We start from the raw sequence: 15,105 nt of genomic DNA on the forward strand, positions 1-15,105 counted from the left end.
CTCGCCAGCCACTCACTGCAGGGGGGTGGTATAGGGCTTGAACGTCACAGGGGGAAGTTGTAATGCCTTCCCTGTCTATCAATTGGCCAGAAAAGCGCGCTAACGTCTCAGAGATGAAAGTGAAAGTAACTCGAACATCGCGTGGTACTCGTTACGAGTAACGAGCATCTCGAACACGCTAATACTCGAACGAGTATCAAGCTCGGACGAGTACGTTCGCTCATCTCTAGTGTTTAACAATTAACACCCACCCTCAATAATGGTATCAAAGCCATTAAACAAAGTGGAGGCTACCTTAGTGACTCCATCAGCCCCTGTGTAACAGGATTGCAGTGTGCTAATGCATTACCATGGCAGCCAAAGGCTTAATATGCTGACAGGTGCAATACTCTTCAATGCAGGAATATTGCATTGTACTATGTGAGTGATCAAGCAATTGCATATTTAAGTCACCTAGTGGAACTAATAAAAAACTTAAAAATAAATGTATATATTATTTTAAAGTATTTTAAAACTATTAAAAGTAAAAAGAAAAAAACATTTTCAAACATGAAAAATATGAGCAAGCAAAAATAAACATAATTAACATCTCCACGTCCATAAAAGTAGTAAAACATTGCATTATTTATTCAGTACAATAAACATTGTAAAATAGTGAACATTGTGAGATAGATAGATAGATAGATAGATAGATAGATAGATAGATAGATAGATAGATAGATAGATAGATAGATAGATAGATAGATAGATGCTGCAAGATCTCAGCTTTGCCTTTAGCTGACATATTGCAGAAATGGCATGGGGAATTTGATATCACTGAGGCTTCCCTGCTCTGTTGAGATTATGAGCACTCAGTATATTCTAATGTATGAAATAATTATGTATTCTTAGAGTACACTCATTGACAAAAAAATGCACAAAGAAGGAAGTATTGGAACTGAATGATACTTTACATGTGTGAATGTAATGATGATATATGTAATTGATTGCAGTATTAGAGTGAAAGGATAAGCTTATTGAGGAAAACTGTATAATTCAACGAAGGCTCTAGTATTCTGTTGGGCCTCATCTAGCCTGGATACACGATGCGATATGGTCAGGCATGGAGGCATACCGGGTCTGTATGTTTTCCTACAGCACATTTGCCCCTGGATGTTGCAACTGGGTCAAGGAAGTGTGGTATTCTGGCAAAGGCATTCCTGCTCCCAACACCTCCTAGCAGTTTGGTCAAAACGGCCTAGATGACAGGCAGTTCAACAAAACTGCCACCCAGCTTCGCTCATTCCAATGATCCGAACCTCTCAAAGTCTATTAATTGGGAAAAATGTCTTAAAGGGGTTGTCCCGCGCCGAAACGGGTTTTTTTTTTTTAACCCCCCCCCCGTTCGGCGCGAGACAACCCCGATGCAGGGGTTAAAAAAACAAACCGGAGAGCGCTTACCTGAATCCCGGCGGTCCGGCGTCTTCATACTCACCTGCTGAAGATGGCCGCCGGGATCCTCTCTCTCTGTGGACCGCAGGGCTTCTGTGCGGTCCATTGCCGATTCCAGCCTCCTGATTGGCTGGAATCGGCACGTGACGGGGCGGAGCTACACGGAGCCGGCATTCTGCACGAGCGGCCCCATTGAAGACAGCAGAAGACCCGGACTGCGCAAGCGCGGCTAATTTGGCCATTAGAGGCCGAAAATTAGTCGGCACCATGGAGACGAGGACGCTAGCAACGGAGCAGGTAAGTATAAAACTTTTGATAACTTCTGTATGGCTCATAATTAATGCACAATGTACATTACAAAGTGCATTAATATGGCCATACAGAAGTGTATAGACCCACTTGCTGCCGCGGGACAACCCCTTTAAGTGCTTCATGGAGACATGTCTAGCAGTCAACGATTTCTCAACAAGAGGTACACTGCACCAAAGTAGCCTTTGAGCGCCTTTTTATAGGGCAACAGTAAAAGTCTCTTGCTGACCTCTGGTGGCAAGACCTTGTGTCTAATCATACCACAACTCTAAGTATTTACATTTATTTATTTATTTTTTTTGCATATTTGTTTTTCCGCGACGATGCTAGTCGATAACACGGGTACTTACAGCTAATCAATTGTGGGTCGGTCTGCTTACATTGACTTCAGTGGAAGCCGTCTGTGTGGATTCTGCACAAAATTAGAACATGCCGTTCATCTGTGCAAACATGCGAATGTTCTATGTTTTCAATAAGTGCGGAATACTGTAGATCATCCGGAAATCCGGTCGTGTGAAGCCGACCTAAGAGGTAACTGCATGCCGAGTTTTGCAGCAATCCAACATTTCTACCTGGGTGCATTATTTATTTTTTCGGTGAGTGTAATATTAGGTTGGGTGGGGTATTGTTCCTTATTTGCATAATTTTGGATTGTTACTGTTTCTTAATGTACAAGAATAGGCTCCCTTTTGATTTATGGAAGATGATGACCCTAAACAGTAATGTGTTAAACTGATGAGTTGTGTTTCAGGCTATGGTGTAATATGAGATTAGCGGATTCCATTCTGAGGTTCCACAATTTGTGATCACTGGTCTGCTTTAAAAAACAAAAACCCTACATACTCTTACAATGAGTGTTGCTCTACGGGGAACATGAATCATATCCTGATGTTGCAAACGTCAGTTTACTCTTAACCACACTTTCTATTCATTTCTATTTGCTTTAGTTTAAGAAGATTGCTTTGTGTCTACCTGCTTAGGAAAAAATAAAGGCAGGTCATTCTCAAGCGCAGCGAGCGTTCTTTCAAAGGTTCTTTCCTACAACGAAAAAAAAGAAAAGAAAGGAGCCAAGGCTTGCCCATGCCACATTCCTTCCAAGGCAACGCCCGACAACAATCAAGCAGGCTTATAAAAGAACTCACTTCTTCCCCCTAGTGGTAGAAACCTTTCAGATTTCTTCTATGTTCTTCATCCATTAAGTAAGAATACAAATTTGCTTGGCAGGAAATATACCATCATACTAATAGCAAATACTCTATAAAATCAGATTACAAGTATAAGGCGTTATTCATGCAGCAGTGTTCTGGTCAGTATTCTGCATTAATATTTGGAAGCCAAAACCAGGAGCAAAACCTGCAGAGTAAAAGAATAAGGCCGCTTTCACACGGGCGAGAAAATCGTGCGATATTCTCGCAATGCGACAGTGTTACAAATCACATGCATGTGAAGCCCATGCTTTCCAATGGGTTCCTTCACATAAGCAATGTTGTGTAGGCTGCTACATTGCAAGAAAAAAAATTGAATTTGCTATGCTTTGTATTCCATGTTTCCCTATGGAGCCTTCCTTTGTGTTGTATCGTACAGTGGTGCGATGCAACTTTTACAGTAGGAAATCCTTCTGTTTCCCCTAAAATAATCCCTAGCTGCATTAAAAAAACAATACATCACCTAAAAGACGGAGTGCGCCCCGCCGCACTTTTCCTCCGCATTGAATGGCTGTGATTAGTTCATCAAGCGCTACAGTGATTGGCTGAGCCAAGGTATTCAAGAACCAGTCAGAGCCAGCGTTTCCTGGAGGCGTTGTTTTTTGAAACCCCTGGCCAGAAAGCTCTGGCTGTAGACTACAAACAAGTGTCCCAGAGCTTCAGAAGGAGATGTGCGTCGGAGCCGACTATGCCTGTTAGGTTATGTACAGTTTTTTTTTAATGCAGCTGGGGCTTATCTTTGGGGTAGGGCTTATATTTTAAGCCCTCCCCCAACCCACTGAAAATCCCGGTAAAAGAGCGCTAGAAAATCGTGTGCCTTTGTAGCGACACAAAAGCGCGATATTGCTGTGAGAAAACGCTGTGATATTGCACAGAGCACAGCTGCGATCTCAATGCAATGTTCTTGCGGCAATATCGCTGTCGTCCGTGTGAAAGAGGCCTAAGGCTCGTTCAGGCAAGCACATTTTTAGAGCTACTAAGCAGAGCTCAGAGTGTGCTTCTAGAGGAACCAAAACTCGTATGTCAGGTCCGAGGTGCGAGCAAAGATAGCACCTGCCCTATCTTTGCTGCGTGTTTTCCATATGGTCCTGTTGTGTGAAAGAGGGCTAAGGCTGGGGTCATACACGGCCGAAATCCCGGGGAAATCTCGAGGAATTACCGCACGGAAATACCGTGAGATTTCCGCGGGAGAAATGCAGCTTCAAAACCCATGGCCTTTCGCCGTAGATTTTGGAGTGGCTTCTCCGCCTGTATTTTGTTGTGGCCATCTCTCCCCTTATCAATTTCGGCAAGTCAATTTCAGTGCGGCTTGGCCGCAACAGATCGGCTGCAGCATGTGGACGAGAATTTTGCAAATCTCGTCCACTTTGCTGACTAATCCCGGCATAAAAAGCTGCGGATGGAATTTCCTTGCAGAAAGTCCACACAGAAATTCTGCAGCAATTACGCCCCGTGTGGCCCCAGCCTTAAAGGAGATGTCTCGAGGAAGCAGTTAATTTTTTTTTTTGCCCAGTCCCCCCCATTAAACATACATTACTAAGCCCCCCTGTAAATGACATTTCTAGCTGGTTCGTACTTACCGTTCCAGCGTTTCAGCAACTTATAAAAGTTTCCTCAAGATGGCCGCCGGCTCTTTCCCCGTCGCTCGCTGCAGCCCGACGTGCGCGCTCCCGAGACGCCGCCAGCTGTGTCTCCATGGCAACCGGACGCCCCGCAGCCGCCGACCAGACGCCCACCGCCAGGCAGCAGGTAACCGGCGCTAGCCCCCGGCTCCCCAGCGCTAGACCCTCAGCCCAGGTGAAGGCCCCGGAGCCCAGCGGAGCCCAGCGCTAGTTCCCCCGGCCTAGCGGCAGCCCCCCCCGGCCTAGCGACAGCCCCCCCATCGCAGCGGCAGCCCCCCCCGGCCTAGCGACAGCCCCCCCATTGCAGCGGCAGCCCCCCCCGGCCTAGCGACAGCCCCCCCATCGCAGCGGCAGCCCCCCCCGGCCTAGCGACAGCCCCCCCATCGCAGCGACAGCCCCCCGGCCTAGCGCTAGTTCCCCCATCACAGCGGCAGCCCCCCCCGGCGCAGCGACAGCCCCCCCGGCGCAGCCCGGCGCAGCGGCAGCCCCCCCCGGCGCAGCGACAGCCCCCCCGGCGCAGCCCGGCGCAGCGGCAGCCCCCCCCCCCGACCCATCACTTACCTGGGAGGCTTCTCGGGGCTGCTGGGCTGGGCTGGGCTGGGCTTCTCCGCTGGGCAGCTCCAGTTTCTGCACCTTCCTCTAACAGAGGATGGTGCAGAATGGCCGCTCCAGCGCGCTCCCGAGCAGTGACAGCTCGTCTGCGCATGCGCAGAAGAGCTGTAGCGGGGAGCACACTGAAGCGGCTCGTGCTGAATGGAGAAGACCGGACTGCGCAAGCGCGTCTAAAAAAGCAAGCTGCCAGCGAATTTAGACGGAACCATGGAGACGAGGACGCTAGCAACGGAGCAGGTAAGTGGAATAACTTCTGTATGGCTCATATTTAATGCACAATGTACATTACAAAGTGCATTAATATGGCCATACGGAAGTGTATAACCCCACTTGGTTTCGCGAGACCACCCCTTTAAGCTTTCTTTACACACACATTTTTGGAGACCTTTTTTGGGACTTGTAAAAAAGCACTATGAATTTTATGGCTTTTAACAAGTGTCTTTTCGGTGACTTTTTATTATCTAAATGTTTTTAATGTACTTTTTTCAGGAAATTCAAAAAACACCATACCTAGAAGTGCTCTAGAAGTGCTGAACGGCTGTGGAGGAAATCGCAAACGTCCGCAGACTTCCTCCACTACAAATTCATGCTCAGAACCTACAACCTCGCCCTGCACCATGCCAAACAAGTCTACTTCACCTCTCTAGTCTCCTCACTATCCCACAACCCTAAACGGCTCTTTGATACTTTTCACTCCCTTCTTAGCCCTAAACCGCAGCCCCCGGTGACGGATCTCAGTGCCGAAGAGCTGGCTGCTTACTTCAAAAAGAAAATTGATGACATCCGTCAGGAAATAACTTCCCAATCCCAGACTAACCCTGACCCTAGTCTTGTCAGCACTGCATCTAGCTCCTGCTCACTGTCTGTACTCAGACCAGCGACAGAGGAAGAAGTCTCCAAATTGCTCTTCTCTGCTCGCCCCACCACCTGCGCTAGCGAACCCCTCCCCTCACACCTCCTCCGTTCCTTCTCCCCAGTGGTCATCTCCCATCTCACCACTATATTCAACCTCTCTCTGACCTCTGGCATCTTTCCCTCTTCTTTCAAACACGCCATCATATCCCCACTGCTAAAGAAGCCGACTCTGGACGCGACTGATGCTGCCAACTACCGACCCATCTCAAACCTCCCCTTCATCTCCAAACTACTAGAACGGCTGGTTTACTCCCGCCTTGTAAGCTACCTATCAGAGCACTCTCTCCTAGACCCCCTACAGTCTGGCTTTCGACCTCAACACTCGACAGAAACAGCCCTTACAAGGGTATCCAATGACCTACTGACAGCCAAATCGAGGGGCGATTACTCCCTACTGATCCTCCTTGACCTTTCCGCAGCATTTGACACCGTTGACCACAAACTCCTCCTCAGTATGCTACGCTCCATTGGCCTAAAGGACACTGCCCTCTCCTGGTTCTCCTCCTACCTATCTGACCGCTCTTTCAGTGTCTCCTTTGCTGGCTCTACCTCCCCTCCTCTTCCCCTTGCTGTTGGGGGCCCCCAGGGCTCGGTCCTCGGCCCCCTTCTTTTTTTTATCTACACAGCCCCTATTGGACAAACCATCAGGAGATTTGGCCTCCAATACCACCTGTATGCTGATGACACCCAGCTATACACCTCTTCCCGTGACATCTCTGCACCTTTACTCCAAAACATCACCAACTGTCTGTCTGCTGTCTCTAACACCATGTCCTCTCTCTACCTAAAACTAAACCTCTCTCAAACTGACTTACTGGTATTTCCACCCTCCACTAATCAACCTCATCCTGACATCTCCATCTCAGTGTGTGGCCCCACCATAACTTCCAGACAGCACACCCGCTGCCTTGGGGACATATTCGATTCTGATCTCTCTTTTACCCCCTACATCCAATCTCTGGCCCAAACATGTCAGCTGCACCTCAAGAACATCGCAAGAATCCGCTCTTTTCTCACTGTGGACACGTTAAAAAACGCTTACTGTTGCCCTCATCCACTCCCGGCTCGATTATTGCAACTTGTTGTTGATCGGCCTCCCCTGCACCAGACTCTACCCTCTCCAATCCATCCTGAATGCGGCAGCCAGGCTCATCTTCCTGTCCAGCCGCTACTTAGACGCATCTGCCCTGTGCCAGTCACTGCACTGGCTGCCTGTTAAATACAGAATTCAATTTAAACTCACTACCTTCATCCACAAAGCCCTCCACAGCGCAGCGCCCCCCCCCCTATATTGCCTCCCTCATCTCAATCCATCAACCAGCCCGGGCTCTCCGCTCTGCTAACAAAACCAGACTGAGTGCCCCTTTAATGCGAACTTCTCATTCCCGCCTCCAAGACTTCTCCAGAGCAGCACCGGTCCTCTGGAATGCACTACCAAAGGATACCAGAGCAATCCAGGACTCGCAGAACTTCAGGCGTGCTCTAAAAATGCACCTCTTCAGGGAGGCATACCGCATTCTCTAAACAAACCCCTCTGTACGCCGCCTGATAACATGCTCCCTGACCTACTGACTGCAATCCCTGCTAGCCATCATAAACCGCTCCTGCAGTCATACCTATTCTGCTGTCACACGGCTGAATGTCTGACAATTGTCTGTATATAGCATCTCTCACTCTCCACCTCACCATACCTGCACATCGCCAGCCCCTTTACCTTCTGTATCACCCCACTATTCATAGTATGTAAGCTCGTTGGAGCAGGACCCTCACCCCTATTGTTTCCATCAATTGATTACTATGTAACCATGGTTCTGTAATGTTTGTACTTTTGTCTGTCTGCATGTTCCCTGTCTATGTAAGCACTGCAGAATATGTTGGCGCTATACAAATAAAGTTTATTATTTTTATTATTATACCTACACCATACTGAGTTTATTAAAAAAAAAAGCCATTGACCCCAAAAATGCACCAAAACTAAAGAAAAACGTCACAATAAAAACTTTTCAGAACTTCCAATTGACCTACAGCTAACAGGTGGCCACATTGCCTCGAAAAAAAACATGAAAATGTCTGAAACAACTCTTAGAATTATTTTTTTTTTTTGCTATTAGTTAAAATTCAGGGCAGACAAAGGAAATTGGTGCTGATATGTTTTTACACAGGCTGATTTGGAATTTGTAAGGACTGAACAGTGGTCCCAGTGATTGTCCCCCATACTGTTTCACAGCGATCAGCAGCATGTCCCCTGTTTACAGAGTGGAATATGCTGCTGATAATGACGATTTTGGGGGTGGCATGAGGATTTTCATTCTGGATTTTGCATAAATAGAACTCTTACACAGTTTTCACGTGTCATGAGCTCATTGAATTCCCCACGGTGCTGTGTATGGGCACGGAGAGGAATGTTGTCACCTGTCTGAACACAACCATACTAATGCATGCCACTTTTCTTAAGAACATGAAATATGATATTCCTATGTGCTGTGTAGGAATTGTAATGTATCAGCAGTGGACAGAAAATCTGCATAAGGGCTTATGCACACGAAGCGATATTCTTTCACATAAAACTCACACAAGCAATTCCCCCCCTGACTCAATTTGGCATGGCACCGTGATGTGGTAAAAGAATTACAGCCTATATGGTGAATGTGTAAGACTGCACGATGCTCATTTGAAGGTTTTGCTTTTAATTCCCAGTCATTGTTACAAGGCTTGTATAAAGAGTCTAACTTTGGCTTGAAGGAATGATGCCTTCCAATAGGTGGCACTGTGGAGGTATTATTCCATCTCCCTTATTTGTTTACATAAAGACATAAACATCTTTCTATTTACATGTATATTCCATTTATTTCCTTATTTATGATCATCACATGAAAATAACCAGCCTTCATCTGAATTATGCCTGTGGACGAAGACAGGAAGACTCCTGTGTTCCCTGCCTCACAGAGACTATTTGCAATGGGTAAGACAATCAATCTATATATTCAACCCAGAATGCCAGTCAGTAGCATAATGGTGCATAACATGGGTTATCTCATTACAATGGTAGCTGTCAATGGTCTGGAGCATCTCCAAGACCACATTTTGTGGTGTTGCTGGTATCTGTGCAGTCCAAGACTCATACAGCTATGGTCAACAGTATTGGCCCCCTAGATTCTTTAGTGAAAAAACCCAATTTTTTTTCCTAAACATGTGGATATGTTCTCACTCTGAATCTTTACAATATTTTAGTTCCTTGTTCAAATACACTCAACAAATAAAGTTTACTTGTCAACATACATGGGGGTCATTTCTAAAAAGAAATAATAATAAACACCAGAAAAAAAGTGAAATATTAATAACTTATACCAGGAATCCAAATCAGCTTCTAGCTTGTGTAGATTTCTGTGTATATGCATAGAGGAGCCAAGATGTACCTAATATATGAAGAAGTGTGTGCCTACTCATATGTTAGGCACATTGTATATGGGTGAAAATTACAGTATATTAAGACTGGCGTATGAAATGTTGATCTTAACCCTTTCCAATCCAATTTGGGATTCAGGGATTCCTAAAAGGCTTTCTCTTTTTGCTGTTATACAACGGTGCCATCTGCTGGCTAAAGCCAGTGTGTGTGCGCCAGAGAGGCTCCGACAGAATAGTGGCTGGCAATAGGCGGTAAGACTACCCTGTTGGACTTCTTCTGGCATTGGAGCTGTAGAAGCTTCAATCAGAATGTAGGAAGACGTCAGACAGTGGATTGGAAAGGGTTAATACTAGAGATGAGCGAGCATAGTCGTCCGAGCTTGATGCTCGTTCGAGTATTAGGGTGCTCGAGATGCTCGTTACTCGAGACAAGCACCACGCGCACCACCTTGTCCCGGCAGAACTCACACCCATTCATGAATTCATGAATGGGTGAGTGAGTGCTGCCTCTGATTGGTGAGGCTGTGACCAATCAGAGGCAGCTCATTCAGCAGGAGGGGATTTTAAATCCCCACCTGCTGAATACTACAGAAAGCAGTTCAGGAGAACTGCCGGCCAGACGCGACTGAACTCCGGCTGCAGCAGAAAGGTGAGAATACATTTTTTTTTATTCTTACACATTTTAGGATGATTTTCAGGTAAGGGCTTATATTTTTAAGCCCTTCCCGAAAATTCATCCCGCGCTCGCCGGCAGCCCATTGCTTTTAATGGAGCCAGCTGTATTGCCAGCTCCATTGAATTCAATGGGCTAACATCGTTCTGCTCTGCCACAGCTGTTACAGCTGTGGCAGAGGAGAACGATTGTTATGCTGACAGTGCGGGGGGGGGGGGTTTGTCTCACTCTTGCCACTATTGTGGCTTAAAGGGGTTGTCTCGCAGCAGCAAGTGGGGTTATACACTTCTGTATGGCCATATTAATGCACTTTAATATACATCGTGCATTAAATATGAGCCATACAGAAGTTATACACTTACCTGCTCCGTTGCTGGCGTCCTCGTCTCCATGGTGCCATCTAATGCTGTCTTCTCCTTCCATTTAGACGCGCTTGCGCTGTGCGGTCTTCTGCTGTGTTCAATGGAGCTGCTCCGGCGTGCTCGCGCCGGAGAGCTGGTCTGTGCATGCGCAGAAGACCTCGGTGGCGCGAGCACGCCGGAGCAGCTCCATTGAACACAGCAGAAGACCGCACAGCGCAAGCGCGTCTAAATGGAAGGAGAAGACAGTGTTAGACGGCACCATGGAGACGAGGACGCCAGCAACGGAGCAGGTAAGTGTATAACTTCTGTATGGCTCATAATTAATGCACAATGTACATTACAAAGTGCATTAATATGGCCATACAGAAGTGTATGACCCCACTTGCTGCCGCGAGACAACCCCCTTTAATAGTGAGACCTAGGAGCCCGAAATGCAGCCCTGCATGTTGCTCCTCGTCTGCCCTATCCATTTCAGTGTTTTTTACATGACTTTGGTGATTTGCTAAGATTTTCACAAATGAAAACCTTAGCGGAGCACCAGTCATATACAAAAATGCTCGAGTTGCCCATTGACTTCAATGGGGTTCATTACTCGAAACGAACTCTCGAGCATCACTGAAAGTTCGACTCGAGTAACGAGCACTCGAGCATTTTGGTGCTCGCTCATCTCTAATTAAGACGTATTGCTGGATAGTTTAAAACAGTCCATTTTTTACCTACTTTTCGATGTGTGCTTTGGGTCATTATCTTGTTTGTGGGACTCATTTTGTTTGGCTCACAAATCTTATGATTTCAATGTTCCTGTAACAGGTTCACGGTAGCAAAGTAACCCTGCAATGTTATGCTGCGGTAACACAGGGCGGATTTGCCGCAAAATTTCCCTGTGGAACTTCGCTGCGGCAAATCCGTCTGCGGCCACTAACCCGGGGATTAGCCAGCCATTCGAACCAGATTTGTCAAAAATCTTATCCACACGGGGCAGACAATCCGTCGCTGCAAAGACGGCACTGCGGCGCAGATTCCTAGGACGCAGCATGTCAATTCTTTTTTTTTTTTCTGTTGAGACCTCGCTCCTTTCTATGGAAGAGCCGGCCGCAACAGAAAAGCATGCGACGATTATCCCGGGGAAATCTCACGGTTTTTCGCTGCAGCAAATCCGCCCTGTGGGAACCCAGCCTTATGGATCCTTCACTGTGTTTCACTGTAGGTAGGGGGCACTTTTTTAATAGGCTTCATTTCATTCTCTAGAAACACTAGTTTGGTTTCATCTGACCATAAACCATGTTCCCAGAAGGAATGTGTTTGTTTATGTAACTTTTAGGGAACTTCAGTCCCTCTTTATTATGCCTTTCTTTAACCCCTTGAGGATATGGCCCCTTTTTTCCCCATATTTTCATTTTTTCCTCCCCTCTGTTAAAAAATCATAACTCTTTTATTTATACATCAACATAGCTGTATGAGGACTTGTTTTTTGCGGGACGAGTTGTGTTTTTCAACGGTACTATTTAATGTACCATATAATGTATTTAAAAACTCAAAGTGGAGTAAAATGAAAAAAAAAATGAAATTTCATTTTACTGCGCGTCGTTTCTGCGACGCACAAAATGCAACGAAAATGACATTATAACTTTATTCTATGGGTCAGTACGATTACTGTGATACCAAATATATATAGGTTTTTTTGCTGTACTACTTTTATTTTTTTTAAAGATAGATATATTTTTTTTAATTATTTTCTGCCGCCATCTTCTGAAAGGAATAACTTTTTTATTTTCCCGTCAACATACTTGCATAAGGGCTCATTTTTTGCGGGATATCCTGTAATTTGCATTGGTACCATTTTGGAATTTGATTGCTTTTTATTGCATTTTTTCTTGGGGGCGCGGTGACTGAAAAAGAGCATTTCTGGCGTTCTTTTTTTTTTTTTTCTGACGATGTTCATCATGCAGTGTATATAATGTTTTACCTTGATAGATCAGACTTTTACAGACGCAGTGATACCAAATATGTATTTTTGTTTTATTTAGATTTTTTTATTACAAATATGGCAAAAAGTTTTTTTCAACTTTTATTGCTTTTTAAAAAAATAATTAGTAAAGCTTTATTATTCTTATTTCTCCTTTCTTTTGTCCCCAGAGGGGCCAACAACTTGGGATGCTTTGGTCGCTCCTGCAGTATGATGTAATGCCATAGCAGGCAGTCTATCAGGCCACCCCACAGACATGGCTTGATAGGCATTCTGCAAGGACAGCCCTGGGGCCTGCTGAGCAGGAAATGTCATTGCTACAACAGCCAATCACTGGCCATAGCAATGACCTTGTAGCTAGTGATTGGCTGCTGCAGTCACATGTATTGGTCAACAGCAACCAGTAAGGACAGATTGTTTGCAAGGTAATTTTATGTAATGGGAAAACTTCTTTAATATATAGGGTGTCAGTAATGTTGACCATAACTTTGTGTTTATATATAAATTGTTATGTATATGTGTGTGTGTGTATATATATATATATATATATATATATATATATATATATATATATATACCTTTACTGTATATTTGATGCTGAATCTGTTTCTAAAGATTATTACTGTATGTCTTTCCCAGAAACGTGGGGAAAGGATGCAATACCATCTACTTCACAGGCATCGGGAATCTCCTATAGAAGTGACAGTGAACCCTGTTTATCAACAGTAATGTTACCTTCTGATCTACCTGGTAGTGCTATCAACCTGTTTGACGAGCTGAAAGCTCACCCATCATGTATAATCAAGAGTATCACTATAGATAACCAATCAATTGGAAGTAAGTGTCTTGATTTAAATATTTGTGGTATTGTCTGGTTTAGTTAGTTTATTGTATATGAACATCTCATTGACTTTAGCCCTTTAAGCAAATTTTAATTTTTCATTCCTTGGCAACCCATGTATCTGGAAGCCAAAAGTAAGCAATACAGTACAGCTGTCTGTGTATAGATTCTGGCTCGGTTTCCAATTGCCAATCATTATTCCCAAGACCTGTATAAAGGGTCGGACATTGATTTGCAGGAATTCTGCCATCCTATAGGTGGCGCTGCAGAGGTATTGTTCCATCTTCCTCACTCATCTTCTTGATGCTCTCCTTAAGGAGTGATGCTACACCTCCCGACTGACAGCCTCCAAACACAGTGCATGACGTGTAACGTCACCAATGCTTTCATTACTTTAGCAGTAAACTGATACTAACTAGGGGGATTTTAGTATAGTGCTGTTATTTATATGAGTATATTGTATATTGTGATTGATTATATATATTTTTAAGTTTGTAAATCAAACTGCTGCTTTGGATTCAGGGTTTCCTAGGTGTTTTTCTCTTTTTCCCATTATATAATATGGCCATCTGCTGGCTAGAGCCAGTACTGCAGTATGTGACATGCCGGAGAGGCCCCCGACAACAGAGTGGCCATTAATATACAGTAAGGATACCCTGACGGACGTATTCCTACATCGGAGCTGTACAGCCTTCAATCAGAATGTCTTTAGACATCAGACAGTGGATTGGAAAGGGTTAACATTAGAGCTATGCCTTCACATCATAAGATGGGAAAAACCATTTAATGAAAAACTAAATAGATTAGTAACTTTTGCTTTCATTCTTATACTTACTATATACTTACTGATATACTGTTACAAGTGGGCAGGCATATACACCACTTATCCCCCAACATGCAGACAGCCAAACTGCTAAATAGAGGAGCAAATTACACATGTGAGGACACTGATGAGCAGCCACTCACAAACCTTCCTTAAATTGAAGGGGTTGGCTGCCTAATGCCTATTCCTACACATAAAAGTAGATACAGGATATCAGACCACATGGTATATGCAGTGCACCATGCAGGCTTACAACCTATTAATGACACAATGTTTGAATCCAGCAGGTTGCCCTGCACCCCAGAGGTGAACCACATCAGCAATGACACCCAGGGCTCCCCCAGCATTCAAAGTCACATTGCATGTTACTGATTAATACTGATAGATGGGAGGTATTAGTTGATATTTTGGCCAAAATACGTGCGCTCACAACCCATCGTCTAGCGTCCTCACTTACTGTGAGTCCCTACACTAACATACGTCAAAAAAATCACAGAAAGGGAATTATAAAGATAGACAAAAAATTACAGAAAGAGGCCATATACTTATTAATATACTGATACCGGAGGTCAGGCATATACACCACTTATTTCCCAACATGCAGACAGCCAAACTGCTAAATGGTGAAGCAAATTACACATATGAGGACACTGATGAGCAGCCATTCACACACCCTCCTTATACTGAGGGGGGCGGCTGCTTAGTGTTTATTCTTACACAAAAAAGTAGATTTAGGGTGTCAGACCATAAGGTATATGTAGTGCACCATGCAGGATTACACCCAATTAATGACACCATTTTGGAATCCAGCAGGTTCTTTTGACTTATGCTAGTGTAGGGACTCACAAGTAAACGAGGACCCATGACGATGGATTGCGAGCTTATGTATTTTGGCCAAAATAGCAACTAATACTTCGCATCAGTATCTATTAGAAATTCTC

At 44.8% G+C, this 15,105-nt stretch overlaps 1 protein-coding gene across 2 annotated transcripts in view; it reads left to right on the forward strand.

The window, feature by feature from the left end:
• Nucleotides 1–15,105, forward strand: part of LOC136628348 (unconventional myosin-XVIIIa-like) — a 63,052-nt gene that overhangs the window by 17,501 nt on the left and 30,446 nt on the right. For both annotated transcript variants that reach the window (XM_066604167.1, XM_066604168.1), the window contains exons 2-3: nt 8,979–9,056; nt 13,140–13,337. In XM_066604167.1, coding sequence (XP_066460264.1) covers nt 8,993–9,056; nt 13,140–13,337 — 262 coding nt within the window. In that variant the 5' untranslated portion in view covers nt 8,979–8,992. The remainder of the gene's footprint in view (nt 1–8,978; nt 9,057–13,139; nt 13,338–15,105) is intronic.

Source organism: Eleutherodactylus coqui, chromosome 5 (genome assembly GCF_035609145.1).
Source record: "Eleutherodactylus coqui strain aEleCoq1 chromosome 5, aEleCoq1.hap1, whole genome shotgun sequence".
Classification (NCBI taxonomy): Eukaryota; Metazoa; Chordata; class Amphibia; order Anura; family Eleutherodactylidae; genus Eleutherodactylus; species Eleutherodactylus coqui.